General features: G+C 41.9%; 1 protein-coding gene across 2 annotated transcripts in view; it reads left to right on the top strand.

Annotated features, from left to right (window-relative positions):
- The window catches only part of LOC124545154 (acetyl-CoA carboxylase), a 259,301-nt gene that overhangs the window by 168,632 nt on the left and 66,335 nt on the right, over positions 1-24,334 (top strand). For both annotated transcript variants that reach the window (XR_006967594.1, XM_047123987.1), the window contains exons 15-18: positions 1,955-2,094; positions 2,180-2,349; positions 19,647-19,735; positions 24,123-24,272. Coding sequence is in view for 1 of the 2 variants with exons in the window: in XM_047123987.1 (XP_046979943.1) it covers positions 1,955-2,094; positions 2,180-2,349; positions 19,647-19,735; positions 24,123-24,272 (549 nt within the window). In the remaining variant the exon portion in view is untranslated. The remainder of the gene's footprint in view (positions 1-1,954; positions 2,095-2,179; positions 2,350-19,646; positions 19,736-24,122; positions 24,273-24,334) is intronic.

Genomic DNA, 24,334 nt, shown 5'->3' with positions numbered 1-24,334 from the left:
ATTCTTAAATTTCATTCATTTGTGCATTATCAGTTTGCATCAGCACGTTTTATGAACTGTTTTAAGTATGCCCAGTATGCAGCACAATAAGCAGAACAGCAGCCACGGCTGTTTCTTACTCCTCCACAATTCAGTCTAAATAAAACTATTAATTACTGTGACACACGTGAAAGCATTAATTTTTCTTTCATCAGGTGTGTCTAATGTAAGGAAAATTATTGTTTTCATCATACAAATTACACTTCATTTTATTGTGATGACTGTGGGGAATGAACAAAGAACTGTTTCATTGTTACTACATTATTCAAAAATTATCACATGAACTGTGCTACAGAAATGATTATAAAATGATGTATGTGTAAGAAATATTGCTTTTCAATAAATTAAAGTCAAAATTAATGGACGTTGTCTGTAATGTGACATTAAACACTGCCTTGATTTATTCCCCTCTGCTAGTCATGTTTGTAAGAATTACATGTGGACCATTTTAGCTTTGATGTGAAATGTCTTACTCAAAACATTAATGATACGTGACCTTTTTTGTATGGTTTAGCCGCTTGAAATTTGCTTGTGTCACTCTGGATATGAGCACTATGTGCTACTATGCTCTCTTGTAATAGCACATCATGTGATAGGCAGGAAGAGCTGTACAAACCACTGTTATAAGTGGTTCTTCATGTGTCAAAAACAAGTTACTTCTAAAATTCTTGCAATGCATCTTATCAGCTAAAATTTTTACAGTGCATTTGTTTTTTGTTGTATTCTTCCTGGATAAAAAATTTCAGGGTAGTTTGTGACATGTCGGATTGGGCCATTCCCTTTTATGTGAATTGCAGACACAGTAATTGGGGAAACTAACTTGGTCATGCAACCAGGTGCAGCCAAATTAACATACTCTGTTACTTCACAGTGCAGGCACAAATAGTGATTGTGAAAAGTGCTTTTGCAGGCAGCTGTGACAGCTTGCTGTTAACACCGTTAAATTTATTGATGATGAGCAGAAAAAAGGAGTGACAGTGCTGAAAGAAAAGGTGATGGAACATGCACACAACATTTTATGATTATGTCATGGTATGCAAATTTCATGTGGAGGGACATTATTATGGAACAGAGTGGAATGCAGTTTCTGTCCAGCAGCAGCAGCAGCAGAAGAAGAAGAAGAAGAAGAAGAATGCTCTCAGTAGATATGCTGCTGACAGTATGGATTACTGTGATAGTTGACAGCAATTTTTCTTATACGAACACTCCGAAGAAACACTAACTTTGTGATAAGTTTTCAGCTTTTGTTGCAGAGAAGTGAATGTCAGGGGTAGCAAGGGAATTGTGAGAAAAATTGTTCTATGGGATTTGGTTCTAAAAGGTGCCAACATAAACAAGTCATCGTGTGCAAGTGTGTTGATGTAGTTAATTTTTTAACATGGGGCTGGGCATACAACATTAAATTTTTAAGAAAAAGTAGATCATCGTATTTAAAATAGCCAGTGCCTTATTCATTTATGTTACACTGTAAATAAATTTTGTCACAATGATAGTGTGTGAGAAGTATTGTCAAAAAAAAGCATTAGTAATGTGTAATTATTGTGCTATGCATGGAATTTGAAATTAGATGCCTAGCGTGTGTCAGTGTTCCACTAGTAACAATATTGGAGTGTGCACTGTTGCTGTCTATGTTACCTGTTTGTTGGGCATAAACACGACAGTGCTGCCATCCTGACCAGGTATTCAGTTTGCTTTGCTTGATAATACTTTGCTCGCGTTGTGATTGATAATACATGCCAAGCATTGCTAGTGATACTTCAAAAAATTGCTTTTCTATGTTGTATGTATCCCAATATTAGTGTAGTTACATTCTACAGATCATTATTATTATGTGTACTCTAATACCTTTTCATGAAACCTCCTATTTCTTGAATATAAGCACAGTCATCTTAAAACAAGTGTTTTATTTTTGCAGGAGGTGATTGCTTCAATTTCTGGGCGTATCCCTATTTCAGTTGAAAAAAAGATTCGAAAACTGATGACCTTATATGAAAGGAACATTACTTCAGTATTAGCTCAGTTTCCAAGCCAGCAAATAGCTGGTGTTATTGATGGGTACGTTAAGCTGTTTCCTTTCAGTCATAGGCTAATAACAACTGTCTGACTGCACTTTTTCAATCTTTGTTACTGTTATTTACAGACATGCAGCAACACTGCAGAAGCGCTCAGATCGTGATGTGTTCTTTATGACAACACAAGGAATTGTTCAGCTTGTCCAGAGGTATCGAAATGGCATAAGAGGGCGTATGAAAGCTGCTGTCCATGAACTTCTGCGTCAATATTATGCCGTTGAGAGCCAGTTCCAGCAAGGTAATATCGATGGCAGATGTCTGCATTTTGATATATCTAGTTATATCACATATCTGAACTAATACGAGGGTAATCCCAAAAGTAAGGTCTCCAATTTTTTTATATGTACATAGACCTATTTATTTCTACAATGGTTTACATCAGTTTACAGCTTGCACATGTGGCTATTTTTCGACATAATCGCCATTTTTGTCGATGCATTTTTGTAGATGCTATGGCAGTTTTTGTATACCCATGTCATACCAGCTCGCTGCCATGCTGTTCAGAAAGCTACGAACCGCTCTTTCACCTCGTCATCGGAGCTTAATTGCTTTCTGGCCAAATGTTCTTTTAACATAGGGCACAGGTGATAGTCACTGGCGCCAAGTCAGGACTATAGGGTGGGTGGGTGATTATGTTTTACTGAAACTGTGGCAGGAGAGCAACGGTTTGCTGAGCGATGTGTGGGTGAGCGTTGTCATGGAGAATGTGTACGCCCTTGCTCAACATTCCTCTTCTCCAGTTCTGAATTGCCGTTTGAGGTTTTTCAGAGTCTCACAGTACCTGTCAGCGTTAATTGTGGTCCCAGTGATTCATCTCGGAAGACGAGGTGAAAGAAGAGGTTCATAACTTTCTGAACAGCATGGTGGTGAGCTGGTATGACATGGGCATATAAAAACTGCCACAGCATCTACAAAAATGCATTGACAAAAATGGTGATTATGTCGAAAAATAGCTAAATGTTCAAGCTGTAAAGTGATGTAAACCGTTGTAGAAATAAACAGGTCAATGTAATTATAAAAAAAATAGGAGACCTTACTTTTGGGATTACCATCGTATATTGGCTAATAAAATTAGTTACAGTAGTTGCTATTTACTGAAGGAAAATTTTCTGTTAAGTTTGTAATAGCCCAGCAAATGTGTACCCAAAATGGACATAAAGGCTTATGCAAGTTGGAGAAAATCACATACTCACAATCATGCTGAAATCTTGTTTATAGAGAGCAGCAGATTCATTTCTGATATTGTTCCACTTTTTTTTTTTTTTTTTTAGAAATATAGTGTTTCATGTTTGGAATTTGTCAAAAATGCTTGGGTTTTGACCATCCTATTGACAGACCTACTTTCATTGCAGGACAAGATTTATGAAGTAGTTAAAGTTATTTTATAGCTCTTCAACTTCGGTCTGCATGTATTTATTTAGCAATTCATCACTGTTGCGTATTTTTCTTTTTTCACTGAGCCAGTAGCTATCAATTTTCTTCTTCAATCAGTTCCAGTTGCTGGTTTGTATGTACACCTTTCACACCATTTCATGCTTGATGTGCTACTAGCAATACATTTGTAACCTTGTCTTGTCAGTTGACTTTTGGATACTGGTTTACATTTTTATGAGGTGGAGTGCACAGTTTTGTTACAACAGTTTTGATGGCGGTCAGGCCACTCAAACCTGTGTATAATCCTTGTTTATGTATATAGCTTGTGGTGTTACCTTTATTATCTTCTCCTCATTAGCTATTGAAACAACCTCGCTTTGTAATGTGATTTTAATTTTCACCCAAAGGCACATTCAACACAGCGCGGAAAAATACACGTCTTTCGTATCAAGACAAGAGAGAGAGAGTCATCAATTAGTTCTTAAAAAGAGAAACAAAAAAAAAAAAAAAAACCTATGCAAAAGTAAAGAGACGAACAAAATTATTTATAAAATCGGTCGCTGGCGGAGGCGCGGAAGTCAAAGTACCATTACAATGCCTCCTCTACTGACACGCTCCGCAAGCGAGCATGGCAGTATAGAAAATTTACATAGATACATATATATATATATATATGAGAAAATAAGAAATTTACATATTACAAAAAATATTTCTGAGCACAATGCTCTTTGCATATCAGTCTTTGTATACAGTCTTTTTGGTGTGTATCTTCTTTATGAGTCGTAATATTAATGTCTTTGAATTGCAGCGTATTATCGTTGCTTAGCACAGCGTTTGAATTCAGTTCACATGATTCGTGTTTACAATGGAATTAATTCGAACAATAAATGTATCTATTATATTGCTCCAATGTCTTTAAACGTAGTATCGGATTCTGAGTGTGTGTGTACTGCCTGGATCTCTTGCGTGTGACTTGAAGAAAATCCAAAGTTTATTCAATGTGTCAACACGAAATTGTGATCTCCATCAGTCGAATTTTGGTGGCGTCTACCGGGGTATAAATGGTCAATGAGGGCACAGGAAACACCTCACTGCCTACGACAGGTGATGAGCTTGTCTTTTACACCAACCTGAAGACCTGCCGGCTCCCACAACACCATACACTTCAAAGCATATTGACACTACGTAAATATTGCTTGACCAGTGTTCCATCACGTTGGTTTCTTCTTTTCATTTTCAGTTCCATTTATATGAATCATGTGCTACATGCACAAGTCCTTTGCAGCTCATTAACATCTACTTAAAATACATTTCTTGATATAGTAAGTACATAAATATACAAATATTTACAATTAATCATTACATGAGATAGTTACATTGTTGTCATATAGCACATATACAGAATTAAATGAAAAATATAGTAAATTTTAACGTTACATTCAATATCATTGTGCTGACAGTGAATTACATTACATTCAGATTGAAATATACATTTTATTTGTTAGCTCATTCTCTCTCCCTTTTTTTTTTTTTTTTTTTTTTACACTTGCAACATTTGAAGATAATTGTGGCAACTCGCTAGAATATTCAACTTAAAATTCATCTTGCCTCCTGGAATAAAATTTACACATATTTCAAGCTTCAAGACAGCCCTATGTAGGAGGATAGGTTCATGGGATGGTTGCTAACTACTTCATAAATGCTAGTAAAGTCATCCCCTACAGTGGACTACACAAAATAAAATATGATAAATAAAATACATGTTAACTTAATATAATGTAAAAGTTCCTATACCTAATACCGTTTCTAAGTGTGGTGTCCCCACTATTGCTGTTTCTAAGAGCGGTACCCCTCTATTACCATTTCTAAGAGTGGTGCCCCTCTAAATATCTTAGGATCCTACAAGTATGTACATCAGTGTGGTAATTTTTATATATATATATATATATATATATATATATATATATATATATATATATATATATATATATATATATATATATATATATATATATATAAAAAACAAAGATGATGTGACTTACCAAATGAAAGTGCTGGCAGGTCGACAGACACACAAACATACACACAAAATTCAAGCTTTCGCAACAAACTGTTGCCTCATCAGGAAAGAGGGAAGGAGAGGGAAAGACGAAAGGATGTGGGTTTTAAGGGAGAGGGTAAGGAGTCATTCCAATCCCGGGAGCGGAAAGACTTAGCTTAGGGGGAAAAAAGGACGGGTATACACTCGCGCACACACACACATATCCATCCACACATATACAGACACAAGCAGACATATTTAAAGACAAAGAGTTTGGGCAGAGATGTCAGTCGAGGCGGAAGTGCAGAGGCAAAGATGTTGTTGAATGACAGGTGAGGTATGAGTGGCGGCAACTTGAAATTAGCGGAGATTGAGGCCTGGTGGATAACGGGAAGAGAGGATATATTGAAGAGCAAGTTCCCATCTCCGGAGTTCGGATAGGTTGGTGTTAGTGGGAAGTATCCAGATAACCCGGACGGTGTAACACTGTGCCAAGATGTGCTGGCCGTGCACCAAGGCATGTTTAGCCACAGGGTGATCCTCATTACCAACAAACACTGTCTGCCTGTGTCCATTCATGCGAATGGACAGTTTGTTGCTGGTCATTCCCACATAGAATGCGTCACAGTGTAGGCAGGTCAGTTGGTAGATCACGTGGGTGCTTTCACACGTGGCTCTGCCTTTGATCGTGTACACCTTCCGGGTTACAGGACTGGAGTAGGTGGTGGTGGGAGGGTGCATGGGACAGGTTTTACATCGGGGGCGGTTACAAGGGTAGGAGCCAGAGGGTAGGGAAGGTGGTTTGGGGATTTCATAGGGATGAACTAAGAGGTTACGAAGGTTAGGTGGATGGCGGAAAGACACTCTTGGTGGAGTGGGGAGGATTTCATGAAGGATGGATCTCATTTCAGAGCAGGATTTGAAGAAGTCGTATCCCTGCTGGAGAGCCACATTCAGAATCTGATCCAGTCCCGGAAAGTATCCTGTCACAAGTGGGGCACTTTTGTGGTTCTTCTGTGGGAGGTTCTGGGTTTGAGAGGATGAGGAAGTGGCTCTGGTTATTTGCTTCTGTACCAGGTCGGGAGGGTAGTTGCGGGATGCGAAAGCTGTTGTCAGGTTGTTGGTGTAATGCTTCAGGGATTCCGGACTGGAGCAGATTCGTTTGCCACGAAGACCTAGGCTGTAGGGAAGGGACCGTTTGATGTGGAATGGGTGGCAGCTGTCGTAATGGAGGTACTGTTGCTTGTTGGTGGGTTTGATGTGGACGGACGTGTGAAGCTGGCCATTGGACAGGTGGAGGTCAACATCAAGGAAAGTGGCATGGGATTTGGAGTACGACCAGGTGAATCTGATGGAACCAAAGGAGTTGAGGTAGGAGAGGAAATTCTGGAGTTCTTCTTCACTGTGAGTCCAGATCATGAAGATGTCATCAATAAATCTGTACCAAACTTTGGGTTGGCAGGCCTGGGTAACCAAGAAGGCTTCCTCTAAGCGACCCATGAATAGGTTGGCGTATCTCTGCCTACGTAGATAAACACCTTCAACCCATTACGTGCAGTCTCCCATCCTTCATCAAAGACACCAACCACTTTCTCGAATGCCTGGAATCCTTACCCAGTCCGTTATCCCCAGAAACCATCCTTGTAACCATTGATGCCACTTCCTTATACACAAATATCTCGCTTGTCCAGGGCCTCGCTGCGATGGAGCACATCCTTTCATGCCGATCACCTGCCACCCTACCTAAAACCTCTTTCCTCATTACCTTAGCCAGCTTCATCCTGACCCACAACTTCTTCACTTTTGAAGGCCAGACATACCAACAATTAAAGGGAACAGCCATGGGTACCAGGATGGCCCCTTCGTACGCCAACCTATTCATGGGTCGCTTAGAGGAAGCCTTCTTGGTTACCCAGGCCTGCCAACCCAAAGTTTGGTACAGATTTATTGATGACATCTTCATGATCTGGACTCACAGTGAAGAACAACTCCAGAATTTCCTCTCCAACCTCAACTCCTTTGGTTCCTTCAGATTCACCTGGTCGTACTCCAAATCCCATGCCACTTTCCTTGATGTTGACCTCCACCTGTCCAATGGCCAGCTTCACACGTCCGTCCACATCAAACCCACCAACAAGCAACAGTACCTCCATTACGACAGCTGCCACCCATTCCACATCAAACGGTCCCTTCCCTACAGCCTAGGTCTTCGTGGCAAAAGAATCTGCTCCAGTCCGGAATCCCTGAAGCACTACACCAACAACCTGACAACAGCTTTCGCATCCCGCAATTACCCTCCCGACCTGGTACAGAAGCAAATAACCAGAGCCACTTCCTCATCCTCTCAAACCCAGAACCTCCCACAGAAGAACCACAAAAGTGCCCCACTTGTGACAGGATACTTTCCGGGACTGGATCAGATTCTGAATGTGGCTCTCCAGCAGGGAAACGACTTCCTCAAATCCTGCCCTGAATTGAGATCCATCCTTCATGAAATCCTCCCCACTCCACCAAGAGTGTCTTTCCGCCATCCACCTAACCTTCGTAACCTCTTAGTTCATCCCTATGAAATCCCCAAACCACCTTCCCTACCCTCTGGCTCCTACCCTTGTAACCGCCCCCGATGTAAAACCTGTCCCATGCACCCTCCCACCACCACCTACTCCAGTCCTGTAACCCGGAAGGTGTACACGATCAAAGGCAGAGCCACGTGTGAAAGCACCCACGTGATCTACCAACTGACCTGCCTACACTGTGACGCATTCTATGTGGGAATGACCAGCAACAAACTGTCCATTCGCATGAATGGACACAGGCAGACAGTGTTTGTTGGTAATGAGGATCACCCTGTGGCTAAACATGCCTTGGTGCACGGCCAGCACATCTTGGCACAGTGTTACACCGTCCGGGTTATCTGGATACTTCCCACTAACACCAACCTATCCGAACTCCGGAGATGGGAACTTGCTCTTCAATATATCCTCTCTTCTCGTTATCCACCAGGCCTCAATCTCCGCTAATTTCAAGTTGCCGCCACTCATACCTCACCTGTCATACAACAACATCTTTGCCCCTGCACTTCTGCCTCGACTGACATCTCTGCCCAAACTCTTTGTGTTTAAATATGTCTGCTTGTGTCTGTATATGTGTGGATGGATATGTGTGCGTGTGTGTGCGAGTGTATACCCGTCCTTTTTTCCCCCTAAGGTAAGTCTTTCCGCTCCCGGGATTGGAATGACTCCTTACCCTCTCCCTTAAAACCCACATCCTTTCGTCTTTCCCTCTCCTTCCTTCTTTCCTGATGAGGCAACAGTTTGTTGCGAAAGCTTGAATTTTGTGTGTATGTTTGTGTTTGTTTGTGTGTCTGTCGACCTGCCAACACTTTCATTTTGGTATAATAGAGGGAAACATTCCACACTGGAAAAATATATTTAAAAACAAAGATGATGTGACTTACCATACGACTAATGTTTCATCAGCTACCCCCAATGGTATTATGGGTCCTGCATTTTGTGTCAAACTGTGCATAGTACGTGGTGATGTCTGATAGTAATTTTGATCTTGTGGTAGCATTGAAAATGGTTCATTGGGATTTGTATCACTCATTGGTAATTCTATTTTCGGCTGTGCGCTGGGTCTAGCATTATTATGATTCTCATTTATGTTTTGGTTGCCTGTTATGGGTTTTGGTATCACTGATGAACTTGGTATTACATTTTCTTTAAGTTTACGTACCTCTTTCTGAATATTATCTGTTTCTCCCTTTACTTGTTCCTTTGTCTTATCTAAAATGATCTGTGTCATTGTCTCAAACTTCTCATCTAAATAATCATCACATAATTTGCATTCATGTACAAGTTTTTCTGCTGGAGTTGTGTCATTCTTTAAAGATGCTACATCTGCTCTGTCTTCAAGTTTTTCCAACTTTTCCTGTAAGGATTTCTGCTCCAATGTTACATCATTTAATCTGTCTGAAAGGTCTGTAATCGTCAGGTCTAAGTGTTCTTGGTTTGTTTTTACGGAATTGTGTGATTGTCGTAATTCGTCAACTTGGGTACTGGTTTTCTGTTGTTCAAAAACTACTGTTAACAATTTCTCATTACATCGTTGTAAGTCAGTTTTTGTCTCGTCACTGAATTCCACGAATACCTTTTCTTGTCTTGTAACCTTGTCTGATAAGTCAGTAAATTTCCTTCCAAGACTACTGGTGGTTTCTGTCAAGTCGGCAATTTGTCTCGATTGTTTTTCAAAATTTTGTTTTATGTCCCATGTCAGTTCATCGAATTTAGTGTCAAATTTGCCAATGTCACGTTTTAAGTTGTCGTGTAAAGCGTCAAATCTTTTGTCTAAAGTGTCAAATTTTCTGTTTTGGTCACCAAGTAACTTCAGAATCTGGTTGAGCATGTCAGAGTCCTGTGTCTTAGTTTCGTCATTTTTTCATGTCTGATTGATGTCTGGTTCTGAAGTTGACGTTGGATCCGGTAAAATTATGTCTTCAACATCCTCACTATTAAGTTCAATATTCATTTGACTGTCGGACATGTTTTGCAGTGTGTCACTTTCACTAAGCTCGTCCGCGGAAACAATTTCTACGCATCTAGCGTCCATCTTGCGATTTTCGTAATTAATTGCAAATAAAATTTTCCAATAGTAAATAAAAATTTTTTAATATGATATGTTGAAATCTGAAATTTCTCTTATGGAAATGGATATTTCTATATGATTTCTAATTAGAAATTGAATTATTAAACTGGTACTGAAATTTCCCTCTCACAAATAAATGACTGTGAATATGCTCTTCACTTATCATTTGCAATAATAGTAGTAAATCAATTTTAACTACAATTTGAAAAAATAATTTCGAAATAAATGGATCGGAATAAAGGAAGTACAGATGGCTGCTTGAAATGGGAAAAAATGTAAATTTCTGTACTCACTATATATATATATATATATATATATATATATATATATATATATATATATATATATATATATATATATATATATATATATTTCAGTCTTATGTTGCAAATGTAGCGTCAAATATACAGTTTACAATCCAAAAGTTTTCTTTCGCGTCCGTGCAAATTATTTTATGGAACGTTATTCTTTTTTTTATCAAATTAATTTCCTCATTATGAAAATGAAAATTAACACGAATTAATAACAGGGAAAACAATATTGTTGTAAATTTCATGCACGTAACATTACAATTGAAATGAATGAGACTTAGTCCAAATACATTTTCTGATGCTATTAAGTGGTTAAAATTAGGTAAAATGTCCAAAATTTATAATAACTGCACTTGTATCAAATCCAAACTGCACTTGTATCAAATCCGAAGATTGCAAGTCCTGTCACCAGGACGCCAATTGTAGTGTTACCTTTAATTATCTTCTCCTCATTAGCTATTGAAACAACCTCGCTTTGTAATGTAGTTTTAATTTTCACCCAAAGGCACATTCAACACAGTGCGGAAAAATACACGTCTTTCGTATCAAGACAAGAGAGAGAGAGTCATCAATTAGTTCTTAAAAAAAAAAAAAACCTACGCAAAAGTAAAAAGACGAACAAAATTATTTATAAAATCGGTCGCTGGCGCAGCGCTCTTCTGCGTGCCCGATCGTAAATTATATCTTTGTATTGGCGGAGGCGCGGAAGTCAAAGTACCATTACAAGCTATGTGTGTGTTTGTGAGAAATCCGTTTAGTTTGTGACCAGTAAACATCATTGTGCACTTAATTTCCACAGAACTTCTGAAAAATGGTAGTATGAAGGCATTTAGTGTTTTAAAACTAAGTGTGGTTAGGGTGGTCTAATAAGAGAGGCAGAAGCCCATAACAATCAGTTTTCTTCTTCAGTCAGTCCAAGTTGCTGTTCTATATCTGTATTTTGCACACTGTTTCATTCTCAATGAGAAAAATTTATGTTCATTAATATGGAAGAAGTTGATGAGTTTTGCAATATTAGCTTTGTGGGGAGTCAGTGGGAACTGGAATGCAAACTTATTACATTGGAGTAGAGAGAAGAAGAAGACAAATAGATGGTTGGTTGGTTTCGGGTGTAAAGGGACCAAACTACAGGGTCATCAATCCCTTTTTCCACTTGCAAACAATTCTCAAGTTATAACAATTCTCTAAAGGAGTCAGGGAAAGTGAAAGTGCGTAAAACTAACGGGGAACCACTCTGAAAGAGTGAACCAAAAGGGGAAAATGTACACTAAAACGAAATGTAATGGAAGATATTAAAATAATATAGCAGATGGCCTGGGCTGACTGATCACAAGAGTAAAAAAGGATGTGCCAGCCACTCTGCAACACACTAAAATCTCCAGCTTAAAGACAAGGCGAGATGAACACACACAGCAACAAGATGAACAGCAAGGCAAAGAAAGTGTGAGGAAGAGTTAAAAATGGAGAGAGGGTGGAAGCCTGGGAGAGAGGGCCAGATGCCCACCCTTAGATTGTGTGATAAAAATCCCCCTCACGAATAAAACGTGAAACTAAATCAGACATTGAGGCATTCTCACGCAACATTGGAGGTAAAGTGCTGTGAAGGTGAAAAGTCTGCTACAGAGTGGCTAAAACTGGGGAGTCCAACAAGATGTGGACACCAGTCGAGGGGGAACCACAGCGACACTGAGGCGATGGAGGAGGTGTCTACGGGTCAGCCACTAGGCCGATGTGGAGCCGGCAAAGAACGACGGATTCTTTGCGAGTGGCTCTCACGGATGACCACCACACATTCATTGTCTCCTCAAAACACACAGTTTATTGGGTGCGCCATTCAGCATCCCAGATCATGGAAACAACATGACGGAAGACCGATCGGAGATCGGTCTCCAGCAGGCAGATCTCCAGAGTCGGTTTACCGGTAGTCTGTTTGGCCGGCCTGTCGGCAAGTTCGTTGCCTGGAATCCCGACATATCCTGGGGTTCAAATGAAGGACACTAAACATCCACTGTTTCTGAGGGCATAAAGTGACTCCTGGATAGTCCTTACCAAAGGATGACGAGGGAAGCACTGGTTGAGAGCTTGTATGCTACTTAAGGCATCACTACAGATGACGAAGAACTCACTTATGCAGGAGCTGATATGCTAAAGGGCACAAGAGAGGGCTACCAACTCAGCAGCGAAAACATTGCTGCCATACGTCAAGGAGTGCTTTTCAGTACAGCCAGCGTGAACATAAGCGAAGCCGACGTGACCGTCGACCACTGAGCCATCAGTTCTGAAGCTGTGGTCGAGGCGTGGACCATGGAGGTGTACGTAAGTGGACCCGCAGGAAAGGTGGTCGAGGGAAAGTGTCGAATTCAGTAAGAAGTGATTGGACGTGGACTGCAGTTGGAATCCCTGTTCTGGGTCACCATTGCAGGATATTGAGCTCCGTGTTATGGAAAAGGAGACGGTAATGTGGATGGGGAGGAGGCGCACTATGAATGTGGACAGTATAGTTCACAAGCAGTAGTTGCCACCTGACCGCACTGGAGGAACACCTGCGTCTACGAGGAGGCTGTTCTCTGGGCTTGTTCAGAAAGCTCCCATCGCAAGTTGAACTCCACAGTGGTGTATAGGGTCCAGCTGCCGTAACGCAGAGGGCAATGCTGAACCGTATACCGGGCTCCCATAGTCCAGATGGGACTGCATGAGGGTGTTTTACAGCTGCAGCAGTGTAGGGCAATCAGCACTGCAGTCAATGTGGCTCAGGAATCGAATAATATTAAGATGCCGCCACACTTTCCTTTGAGCTGATGAAGATGGGGAAGCCAAGCTAAGCAGGTGTCGGAAGACCGGTCCCGAAAAGTGGTAAGTTTCCACTACATTAAGTAGTTGGTCATCGAGGTAAAGTTTGGGTCGGCGGTGGAGATTGTGACGATGTCAGAAGTGTGTGGCACAAGTCTCGGTGGCTAAAAACTGAAAGCCGTGAGTGAGAGCCCGTGTCTGCACCTTTTGTATGGCTCCCTGCAGTCGACGTTCAGCCACACAGATAGAAGAGGAGCGGAATGAAATACAAAAATAGTCAGCATATTGGAGGGGAGACACTGAGGACCCTGCTACTAGTCGAGACCATTAACATCAATTAAAAAGAGTGGGACACTCAGAACAGATCCCTGCGGGACCCCGTTCTCTTGGATATGCGGCAAACTGTGGGAAGCACCAACTCGAACTCTGAAAGTGCGAAGCGACAAGAGGTTCCGTATAAAAATCAGGAGCAGTCCCCAGAGACTCCACTCGTGGAGAGTAGTGAGGATGTGGTGTCACCAAGTGCTATTGTAAGTCTTCATCAGGTCAAAAAAGATGGCAATAAGGTGTTGATGCCAGGAAAAGACTGATTGGATGCAGACTCCAGGTGGCCCAAGTTGGTGGTGGAGTTACCTTTGCGAAAACTATCCTGGGACAGAGCCAGAACACCCTGAGACTAATGGGGCTAACACAACTACTGGCTCACCATATATTTCAGCAGGTTGCACAGAACGTTGGTGAGGCTGATAGGATGATAGCTATCCACATCGAAAGGGTTCTTACCAGTCTTTAGCAATGGAACTATTATACATTCCCACCATTGCAACGGGAATTTGCCAATGCTCCAGATGCGGTTGAAGATGGCAAGGAGGTGACACTGGTGCGCTGCTGACAGGTGCTTAATCATTTGGGAATGGATATGGTCTCGGCCATGGGATGTGTCAGGACAGTAGGCTGTTTGAGGAGATGAAAGGCGGAGCAGTAATTCTGAGACGCGGAGCTACGACAATAATGCTCGGCAAAATGCTCTGCGATTATGTCTGGATCGGCAGATAGAGCTCCATGTGTGGAAATTCCAGGTACACCTGCAGGGGTCTGATAGCTGCAAAGTTGTTGGAGCTTGGTCCAAGCCTGAGAGGAGAGGTTCCTGTTCCAGTGGTGGAGATGCAGTGTTCCCAACACTCCCGCTTCCTTCGTTTGATGAGTAGGTGGACCTGGGCACGGAGCCGTTTTAAGGCAATGAGGTTCTCCAGGGATTGGTGGCACTTATTATGGTGGAGGGCCCACCTACAGTCTCTGATGGCTGCAGTGATTTCCGGCATCCGTCAAGGTACTAACTTCCACTGGGGGCAAGCTGAGGTATGAGGGAGTGCCAATTCAGCTGTGGTAACAATTGTGGTAGTGACACTGTGGATCACATCGTCAATGTTGCCATGCAACAGAGATTCAGCGGTGGTGGCAGCTGTGAAAGCATCCCAGTCAGCCTTCGTAAGAGCCCATCTGGGCAAGTGTCCAGAGGAAAAACACTGGGGAAGGGACAGGAAGAGTGGAAAGTGGTCACTACCACACTAGTTGTCGTGAGCTCTCGATTGGATAGACGGGAGAGGGCCAGGACTGCAAACGGAGAGATCAGTGGCCAAGTATGTGCCGTGAGCCACACTGAAATTCATGGGGGCGCCTGTATTTAGGAGCCAAAAGGTTGAGTTGAGTTATTAGGTCCTCGACATCTTCACCATGGCCAGTAATCTTGGTTCCACCCCACAAAGTGTTATGGGCATTAAAACCCCCAGAAGTAGAAAAGGTGGGGGGGGGGGGGGGGGTTGGAAATTAGTGCAGCCAATATATGGTGTGGTGCTTCACCATCTAAAGGGAAGTAGATGTTGCAGATTGTAATTTCCTATGTTGTCCTCACCCTGACAACCACAGCTCCTAAAGGTGTTTGAAGGGAGCAAGGTTTGCTAGAGACAGAGGTAAGAAGATAGATACAATTGCCACCCTGCGTCTGTTACAGTAGTACTGTTTTTGTAGTATCCCCGATACATACAAAGGGTGAGGGACCGCATCATGAGAAACCAGGTTTTCTGCAGGGCAACGCAGAAGGCAGATGTAACACTTAAGAGTTGTCGTGACTCGCCCAGGTGGCAGAAAAAACCGTTACAATTTCCCTGGAGAATGATACTTTCTGTTGTCTGGGAAGGCGTGAAGGGACCAAGGAGGTAGATTATGCCTCTTGGTTACCTGCTGCCATTGGTTGAGTGTTCACATCCAGTATCATTGCATCCAAGGTGGCAGCAAAATCTAGGTCCTCAGGGGATGCCAGAATCTCCACCTCGTCCTCGGACGCAGAATTATTAACGAGTGGTGGTACGGGGGCCACTGGAGTCTGTCCTTTCCTAACAGACTACTTCTTTGTTTGTTCACCCTCTCGCCACTCCTTAGGGTCTTGCTGGGAGGGCTTCTCAGAAGTAGCCTCAGGGATAGAGGAAGACCATGAAGCTCTTCAACCAGCAACTAGTAGCTCCTTCAGTCACTGGCTTCTGTCCACTTGGCCACGGGGGAAACCGTGGAAGGTAGTCCTGAGGGACCCCTTCTGTGCGAGAGGTGCCGGAGGAGGGTGTTGCTTCTCCAGTTGGGGGGAGGCAACTGATGTCCCCGGCATTTGGGGGGGGGGGGGGGTGGGGGGGGGACGATGCTCCCAAAGTAGAAGCTTTGGGAGCAATAGAGGAAGACGTGCCCCCAGCCAGTGGGAGGGGAGATGAAGATGGGTAGCCCTGAGGGACCACTGGAGAAAGCTTAGAGTGCCGTAATGGCATCACGGAGGGTGGCGCTGTCGTAGCAACAGCGTAAGATGATAGCATTCGAACATGGTTCAATGTTTTGTATTTCAGCTTAGCCTCGCGGTAAGACAGTCCGTTCAGGGCATTGTACTGCATAATTATCTGCTTGTTTTGTAGTACCATGTAGTCTGGTGAGTAGTTGGAATAGTGCTTTCCACAGATGACACAGGTGGGAGGAAGTGCACATGGGGTATTCGAATGCAGTGAATGTCCGCAGTCTCTACATGTGATTCTGGAATTGCACCAGGAGCACATGGGCTCGAATTTAAACACTTAAAGCACCTCATAGGGGGAGGGATCTATGGTTTGACATCACATTGGTATACCATCGGTTTGATCTTTTCAGGTAATGAATCACCTTCAATGCCAAGTTGAAGGCACATGTGGCAACCCTATTGTGTTAAGGTCACCTATAGACATGACCCCTTACAGACGTCCCAGACGAAGTGAACACCCCGTCGTTCTAAATTGGCGCATATCTCATCGTCGGAGTGTGACAGTAGATCGCAATGATGGGCCACGTTGAAGCTTTTATGAGGAGTGACCAAAACAGGAATATCGCCCTGTTTGTCACAGGGGAGTAACACCTGGGACTGGGCTGGGGATGCCGTCTGAATCTGGACTGACCCACTGCACATTTTGGACAGCTCTGTCACTTCCCCAAACTTATCCTCCAGGTGCTAAACAAAAAACAGAGGCTTCATATTCAGAAAGGAGTTCCCATCGGTTCTGCTAAATAACAACATGAATATGGCTCTCCTCATTCTGTAGCCCTAAGTTCCTCCCAGTGTTGCTAGGGAGGGGACAACTTGGGGTCTATGTTGCAGCACTGTATTCTATCTTCCCTTTCTTTGTCTGTTTCATCGCGGGTCATCTGCCCTGATGCCACCCACTCCAATCAGGGGCTCTCACGATGGGTGCCAGCCAGCCACAGAAAAGGACGCCTGGCGCGATGGCTGTTGCAGGGAGTCCCAATGCCCCAAGAAGATGGGTGTCTACTCCTTGGCATACATGAGGAGGGTGCAGCTCAGGCATCAGTAGTGCGATCCCTGTGTAATCAGGGGGCTACCACCAAGAGGGTGCATGTTGACCCCACCACGATGGACTGACTGGATACAGGATGCGTGAAAATCCAGTATTGTCATATGGCAAAAGTGGACAATGGATGGAGATTATGCACCACATAAGGTATCCTTGTCCAAATAGCTGGAATAGTGGTGGAGTGGCAGTGCTATGACAACAATGGATGCAGAAGATCTTAATGCGTGAGGGATATAAGATTCACCACATAAGGCACATAGATGAAGTGATTTCACTGTGAGCACTGCTCTAATCTCAGAAATTTCACGATAAGCAGAAACTGGTGTTCATATTTCAGGAGTAGAAGTTAAAAATCGTGAAAGTGGGCCCAAGAGGATGTAGCAACTATACATCTGAAGCGGTTGTGAGCAAAGACATATGAGTCCTGCGTGATAAAGCAAATATTTATGCCAAAATAAATCTGCAAGACAGATGCAGGGGAATTCATGAAGAATGTGTGAAGAGTAAACAGCAGCTGACATAAGAAGGGGAGAAGGCAACCATCATAAACCATTGAAAGGATAAAGAAAAGTGCTAAAGTCAACTAAGCCAAGAGTAAACTGAGCAAGTGGGAAGACAGGCATAAAAATACAGGAAAAGGATGAAATTTTTCAAGAAATGAAAAATATCTACAAGAATGAAGATAGCATGTTAAAAAAAGAACACAGTGCAAAACCAGTAAAACTCCATTAAAATTTAGTTTTGGGAGGAAAGAAAGGATTAGTGCTTCTTTATTGATCCTTTGAATCTTCAGGAAAACTTAAATTTGTTCAGCATGTACTATATCTACAAATTAATTTGCAATGTGAACTTAAAATGACTCATTCCACATAATTACGATTTATCGTGCAAAATGATCCATGGAACCAAAAGTAATTACACATACACACACACACTTGTGATTGACTTAAAAGGGGGACTTTTAAGGCAGGGGTTTGAGTTGTATGAACATGAAGTTCAATTTTCTGCCTTGTACTGTAAGCATGGACATTTAATTTCATTTTTTTTTTTAATTCAAATGTATACTTTTGACAAACACAGACATTTATGATAATATGCAGCAGTTCTAAGAGTTGAAGGACATGAAAGGGATTGAGTGGGTTTGTAGTGTATCCCCTCGTCTGTGCTGTGAGCAAGCAGTAAAGGAAATAAGATGTTTGGAAAGGAAATTAAAATTATGGAAGAAGAAATAAAAACTTTGAAATTTGCAGATGACCTTTTAATTCTTTCACAGACTGCTAAGGACTCAGAAGATCATTTCAGCAGAATAGATTTTTTGGCAACTTAGAGACGTACCTTAATAAATGAAAGTAAAAGAGGCATATTGGAGTGTAGATGAATGAAGTCAGCTAATACCGGGAAATTAGATTAGCATATGAGATGCTGAAGGTAGGAGGCGAGTTTTGTTATTTTGGCAAGAAAAAAACTGACAACAGCAGGAGGATAGAACATAAAAAGCAAACTGGCAATAGCAAGAGAAGCTTCCCTGAAAAGGAGAAGTATATTAACATTGAATACAAATTTGACTACTGGAAAGTGTAAGCACACCATATATAACTTAATTACCTCCAGAGACATCGCAGTAATACCATGTAACACCACCTCTAGTATTGATAATGGCCTCAGTTCACTGAGGAAAAGAGTCCACCTGTTTCTCCTGGTATACCGTATGCAGTCAAGCCACCCAGTGATGATTGGCTACTATAGAGCAACCAAATTGCAGAGATGTTGATTGCTTTGTTTCTCACTGTTCCAGATAGGTGGGATTAAGATAGGGTGATTTAGCAAGCCAGCTGAGTTGTGATAAGAGTACCTGAGTGTTCGTCAAACTAGGAACATATGCTTGCAACCCAGCGAACACAACTGTCGTCATCTCATAAGTGTGTTTACAGCATACATACATGAAAGTGTAGAAGAAAGGGCAATATTTGGCCATTTAAATGGGTGGGCCCAAGTCATTATGACTTCTTCCTTCACACAGTATGGGTTAAACAGTGTTTGGCTGTCCGTGCATTCAACACCTTGCATAATTTTAAGAGAAAACAGCAACTTGTAAGGCTTCAGTACTTGCCTGCAGGCATCAGTTGTTCCGTTTCTGAGAGTTTGACCACTGAAGGTGGGCAGCTTTATGCCGCTGTGGACAGTGGCCTTCTATGGGATACCCAATATTAAATGTTATGGAAATGAACAAGAGCTCCTTTACTGGTTCTGCTTTTGAGACTACATTGTTTGTAACATTGTTGTTGTTGTTGTTTAAAAAGACAATTCAATCAAGAAGCCTTTGTTCTGCTAAAAATCAGTTTAGTTTCTCTGCTTTATTGCTGTGTGCAGTTTTTTCTTTCAAGAAACATTAATGTGTGTTAAACATCTGTTCATTCTACTGCAACAGTTTACTGTCATTAATGTTATTTGCAGCTATAGCATGGATGTGCTTATAGATTTTTTGTTGTTGTTGCAGGAAGCTATGACAAATGTGTGACAGCCCTACGTGATAAACACAAAGATGACATGGCTGCCGTTACTGCAACCATCTTTTCACATTCACAGGTGAGAACCAAAATCACTGAAGTATGTTGAGACAGTGTGAAGAGCTTGAGTGATAATCCCATTTTGTCTTTATTTGGTGATGTAGTACAACAACATTATACTCCTTAATGTTTTTAGATGTCAATTTAAAGGATAGGTGAACTATTTTTCATAATTAAATTAACATTCACATTAATGGTGATAGATATGATTTAGTAGACAGTGGAAGTTGGTTTCTGCAACATTTCCTTGCACTAGTTGAACACTGCAGCTGGAAAGTTCTTTGCATTCATGTGTATTCACCAGAATCAAACAATGGAAACTCCAGGTAGGAATATCAGCGATGTAGGAAACCATAGATTGCTACTTGCTGTAAAGAAGACATGTTAAGTTGCAGACAGACATAATAAAAACACTTACACAAAGCTTTTGGGCCACAGCCTTCATCAGCAATTCATACATGCAAGCAAGTTCACCTCACACACACACACGGCCACCAACTCTAGCAGCTTGGGCCTGAGCTGCTGGAGTTGGCACTCGTGTGCGTGAAGTGTGTGGGGGGGGGGGGGGGGGGCTAACTGGGGTGTCTGCCCTGGGCTGCAATTTCAGGAGGTGCCAAATTCATATTCTACAAGAAAAAAATCTTTTCACAGAGTACCTAGCATCTAGTGTACGTTGGTCTATTGATTATTCAGATGATTTTGAAATGCATTCCTGTTGGTTTTTGAACATTTTTGAACACATTCTAAGTTAATTTATTGATTTATGATTGTGTGCGTAGTGTAAATTATGTCTGTACAAAGGGAATCCCCGTCACATGTAGAAATAAGAAAATTTCCCATGGAAAAAATGGGACGGGGCTATACGAGTTGTGCTGAACAAACCCGAACGGGTTAATGTCGGTCACTGTCTATTGATGTGGTTGATTGCGTGTGTGAATGATAAGCTTTGTTATAATTATTAGTGAAATCTGTAGGTTCAGACTACCAAAGCGGAAATAAACGGCTAATGGGAAGTAAAGGTAAGAAAAAGTACGTATTATCTTCTCAGTGTACCCTAGAAAATGAAAAATTTTGACAGAAAATTTTTGCCAGATTGCTACACTACTAACAGCCATCTGTACAGTCTCTGGTTAGCAGCCGCTTGAGTTCTGTTCACAGAATAGTGCAGAAAGCTCATTGTACAAACACATAATAATGCCTAACCAGAGAATAAACGTGGATAACTGAACCGGTGATACTGGCAGGGTTAGTGAAATTAACTGGAGAATAAGTTTTGACAATGGCAGGAATCATTACAGAATTACTGATGACAAGATTGTTTGTTAGAACAAGGAAGGAGAAGAAATGGAGACATCACACAAATTATATGGAAAACTGTGACAGTTCCAAGTTTATATAAAAATTTCGTACTGCTACTACTTTTTGATCTCGTGCTTGAGAAAGTGCAGCACATGAATGAAGTGTGAAACTATCTCCTAACATAAAACTTCTTGCTTGTAGTAGGACTAGACATCTGATATTGGTACTTAATGAATTATATTCTTTCATAAATTAGGTAGATAAAAATGACCATTTGTGCCAAAACATTCTCACTTATACAGTGTGTGTTACAATTGCCACAATATTAGAAAGATCTGTTTCATTTTATCTAGCAGACAGTGTCAAAGTAGATGTAAATATCAAGAAACCATGCTGGTCTGGGGTACTATTTATATTAACAGCTTTTTCAGTATTAGACGACAACATTTTGATTTTTCATGTAGCAAAATGTTTGCCAAACTTTGATGATGTAATAGATTCTTTCACAGAAAGGAAAGCACGCCATGTAAAGCTGTAGCAAGATTAGAGAGAGAGAGAGAGAGAGAGGGGGGGGGGGGGGGAGAGGGAGGGGGGATGCTGTGATGTAAGAATTGAAGAAATGCGTACTGTCTAGCTTGTCTCTTGTCTTTACTGCTTTTACATTTCCTATATTTAGTTTTATGTCGTATAACCCCACTGAATTCCACAGAGTGAAGACAGTGACGTGCAATAGAAGAATGCTGTGTGGAGAGGTATGGTGCTGCACTTTGGCACACTTAAGACCACATAACATGTCTTGCGTTTCCTTGAACATGTATGTTTTATATATCAAACGTTTCAGAAAAATGTGCTCTACAAAATGAACATATTTTTGAAAAATTGATTTTTTTAAAAATATTTTTATGTCCTGTCTCACACTTGAGGGGGAGGGAGGGGGGGGGGGGCACCACTATCAAGTTTTTGCACCAGTTCGGAAATATTGTAGGTTTGGGGCTGCTTTTCACTATTACTACTCGCAGAATGCAGACTAAGTATTCTTTTCCTATTACTCAGTCTGGGACTGAACTGGGCCGACCAGCAACTGGTGGCTGGTTAAGTCAGCATCGACAGGGGGTGCTAAACTCTGTCTTCCTGCCCTCTCTTTCCATTGGCGTGCAGATCAGCACCTTCTTGATGCACTGGTCGGTGTGCAGTCAGTGGTTTAGAACTGCACATTCCTTGTCCAACGCCCCCCCCCCCCCCCCCCCCCCCAAAAAAAAAAAAAAAGAGAGAGAGAGAGAGAAAAATGCTGCACCATTGTATTGTAGGGAGCCATCTTACGACACTGGAGGAGGAGGAGGAGGAGGAGGAGGAGGGAGGGAGGCAGGAAGCTGGGTGGTGCGATGAGCCATAACTGGGACTGACGCTTAACCCCCTGCTGCACCCCGACAACCATCCTGCACTCAGAGGGGAACGTCGTTCGCAAAACCCCCGAAAAGGTTGACGCCCTCTTTCTGAGCCAGTCTTAGGGAAAACAGAGGGTGGCGATGATAATGGCAGGCCGCCTGCGATGCCGGGTCCATGGCGGGTGCTGGGATGAGTGCAAGAAAGTTGAGCTTCTGCGGTGGCAAAATCGATGAGTCTAGTTCCATCTTTGGTGGTACCAGAGAGACACCCAAAGGGGGCCTTGCCGGCTCCCCTTTAAGGGGTGGAAAATGTGCGGAAAAATCTTGTAATCGACAAGCAAAAATCTGGTTCTGATTACGGCGCAGCAACCCAGCAGGACGTTGAATTGAATACATGCAAGTGCTCAAATTTTGAAGAATTGTTCCTCTTGTGCAGCACCTATTGTGACCAAAAACTCTGAAGAAATACAATCATTAGGCATAAAGCAATACTTGAGGCGTGTCGGAGGCACCGTTCGCTGCAGTGGGTGTAGCAAATGGAGCAGCGTGTGGTGGTGCCGGCCATGTAGAAGCTCTGCCAGCAACGGAGCATCACAAGGCTGGGGGCAGCAAGTCGCGAGGAAGAGCAGCAGAGCTCATTCCTGTGTGTGAAAGGCACATAAATTGTTCATCTGTTGCTTGAACGTACGCACAAATCGTTCAGTTTCACCACTCAACAGAGGATGAAATGGAGCAGTGGTAAGATGAATGATACCATAGACTGTACAAAACTGTTTAAAGTCCTGAGCCATAAACTGTGTCCGCAGCTCGTGGTCGTGCGGTAGCGTTCTCGCTTCTCACGCCCGGGTTCCCGGGTTCGATTCCCGGCGGGGTCAGGGATTTTCTCTGCCTCGTGATGACTGGGTGTTGTGTGATCTCCTTAGGTTAGTTAGGTTTAAGTAGTTCTAAGTTCTAGGGGACTGATGACCACATATGTTAAGTCCCATAGTGCTCAGAGCCATTTGAACCATTTGTGAACCATAAACTGTGGTCCATTGTCTGTAACCAAAACTTGAGGCAAACCTTCCAACTAAAAGTTGTTGACAAAGCGTGACTGGTACTTTGCAATGTAGTAGAGTTCATGGGCACTGCAAATGGATATTTGCCAAAAGAGCCCACAAAAATAAGCCAAAAAGTGTTTGAAAAGGGACCAGCAAAGTTGATATGCGCTTGTTGTCACTACTGTACACGAGTCCTCCAGACATGAACCTTTATTCTGCTCTTACATTTTGTGATTATTCTGTTAATAATTTGTGATACTTGTGTTCTCTTAATTTTTCCTCTTCTATGTTTATGGTTATTTCTGTTATTAATTTTCTTATCTACTCTTTTTCTGCCCTCTGATTGCATTTCCTTTTGTCTAGATTTATTTGAATACCTATTTTGCCTGTACGTGTACTTCGTAACTATACATTAAGCACTTTTCAAAAACGGTTTTTTCTTCCTCCTTTTTATTCTCCAGTGTTCTGAGTGAATTACCCGTGCTCATACCATATGAAAATTATTTTAATTTTTCAGTTCAGAATGTCATTGTTAATCATGATCTGCTGTTAGTTCTTGAAGTAAGCTTACCTGCATGTGAGACTCCTATACCTTTCTGTTTGTATTTTATAATTTGTTTCTGTTTATAGAAACACCCAATACTTTCACTTTTATTTATTTACATTTTGGTTTATATTTTAGGTAGCTAAGAAGAATATGCTTGTAACTATGCTAATAGATCATTTATGGTCAAATGAACCGGGTCTCACAGATGAATTAGCAACTACATTGAATGAATTGACTTCACTGAACCGTAGCGAGCACTCTAGAGTTGCCCTAAGAGCAAGACAAGTAAGTAACCATGACTTTAAAGAAAACTAATTTATTAAGATCATATTTTATTTAAACAAATC

Source organism: Schistocerca americana, chromosome 8, assembly GCF_021461395.2.
Source record: "Schistocerca americana isolate TAMUIC-IGC-003095 chromosome 8, iqSchAmer2.1, whole genome shotgun sequence".
Classification (NCBI taxonomy): Eukaryota; Metazoa; Arthropoda; class Insecta; order Orthoptera; family Acrididae; genus Schistocerca; species Schistocerca americana.
The sequence above is the reverse complement of the archived record's forward strand: the minus strand, read 5'-3'. Positions and strand labels throughout refer to the sequence as shown.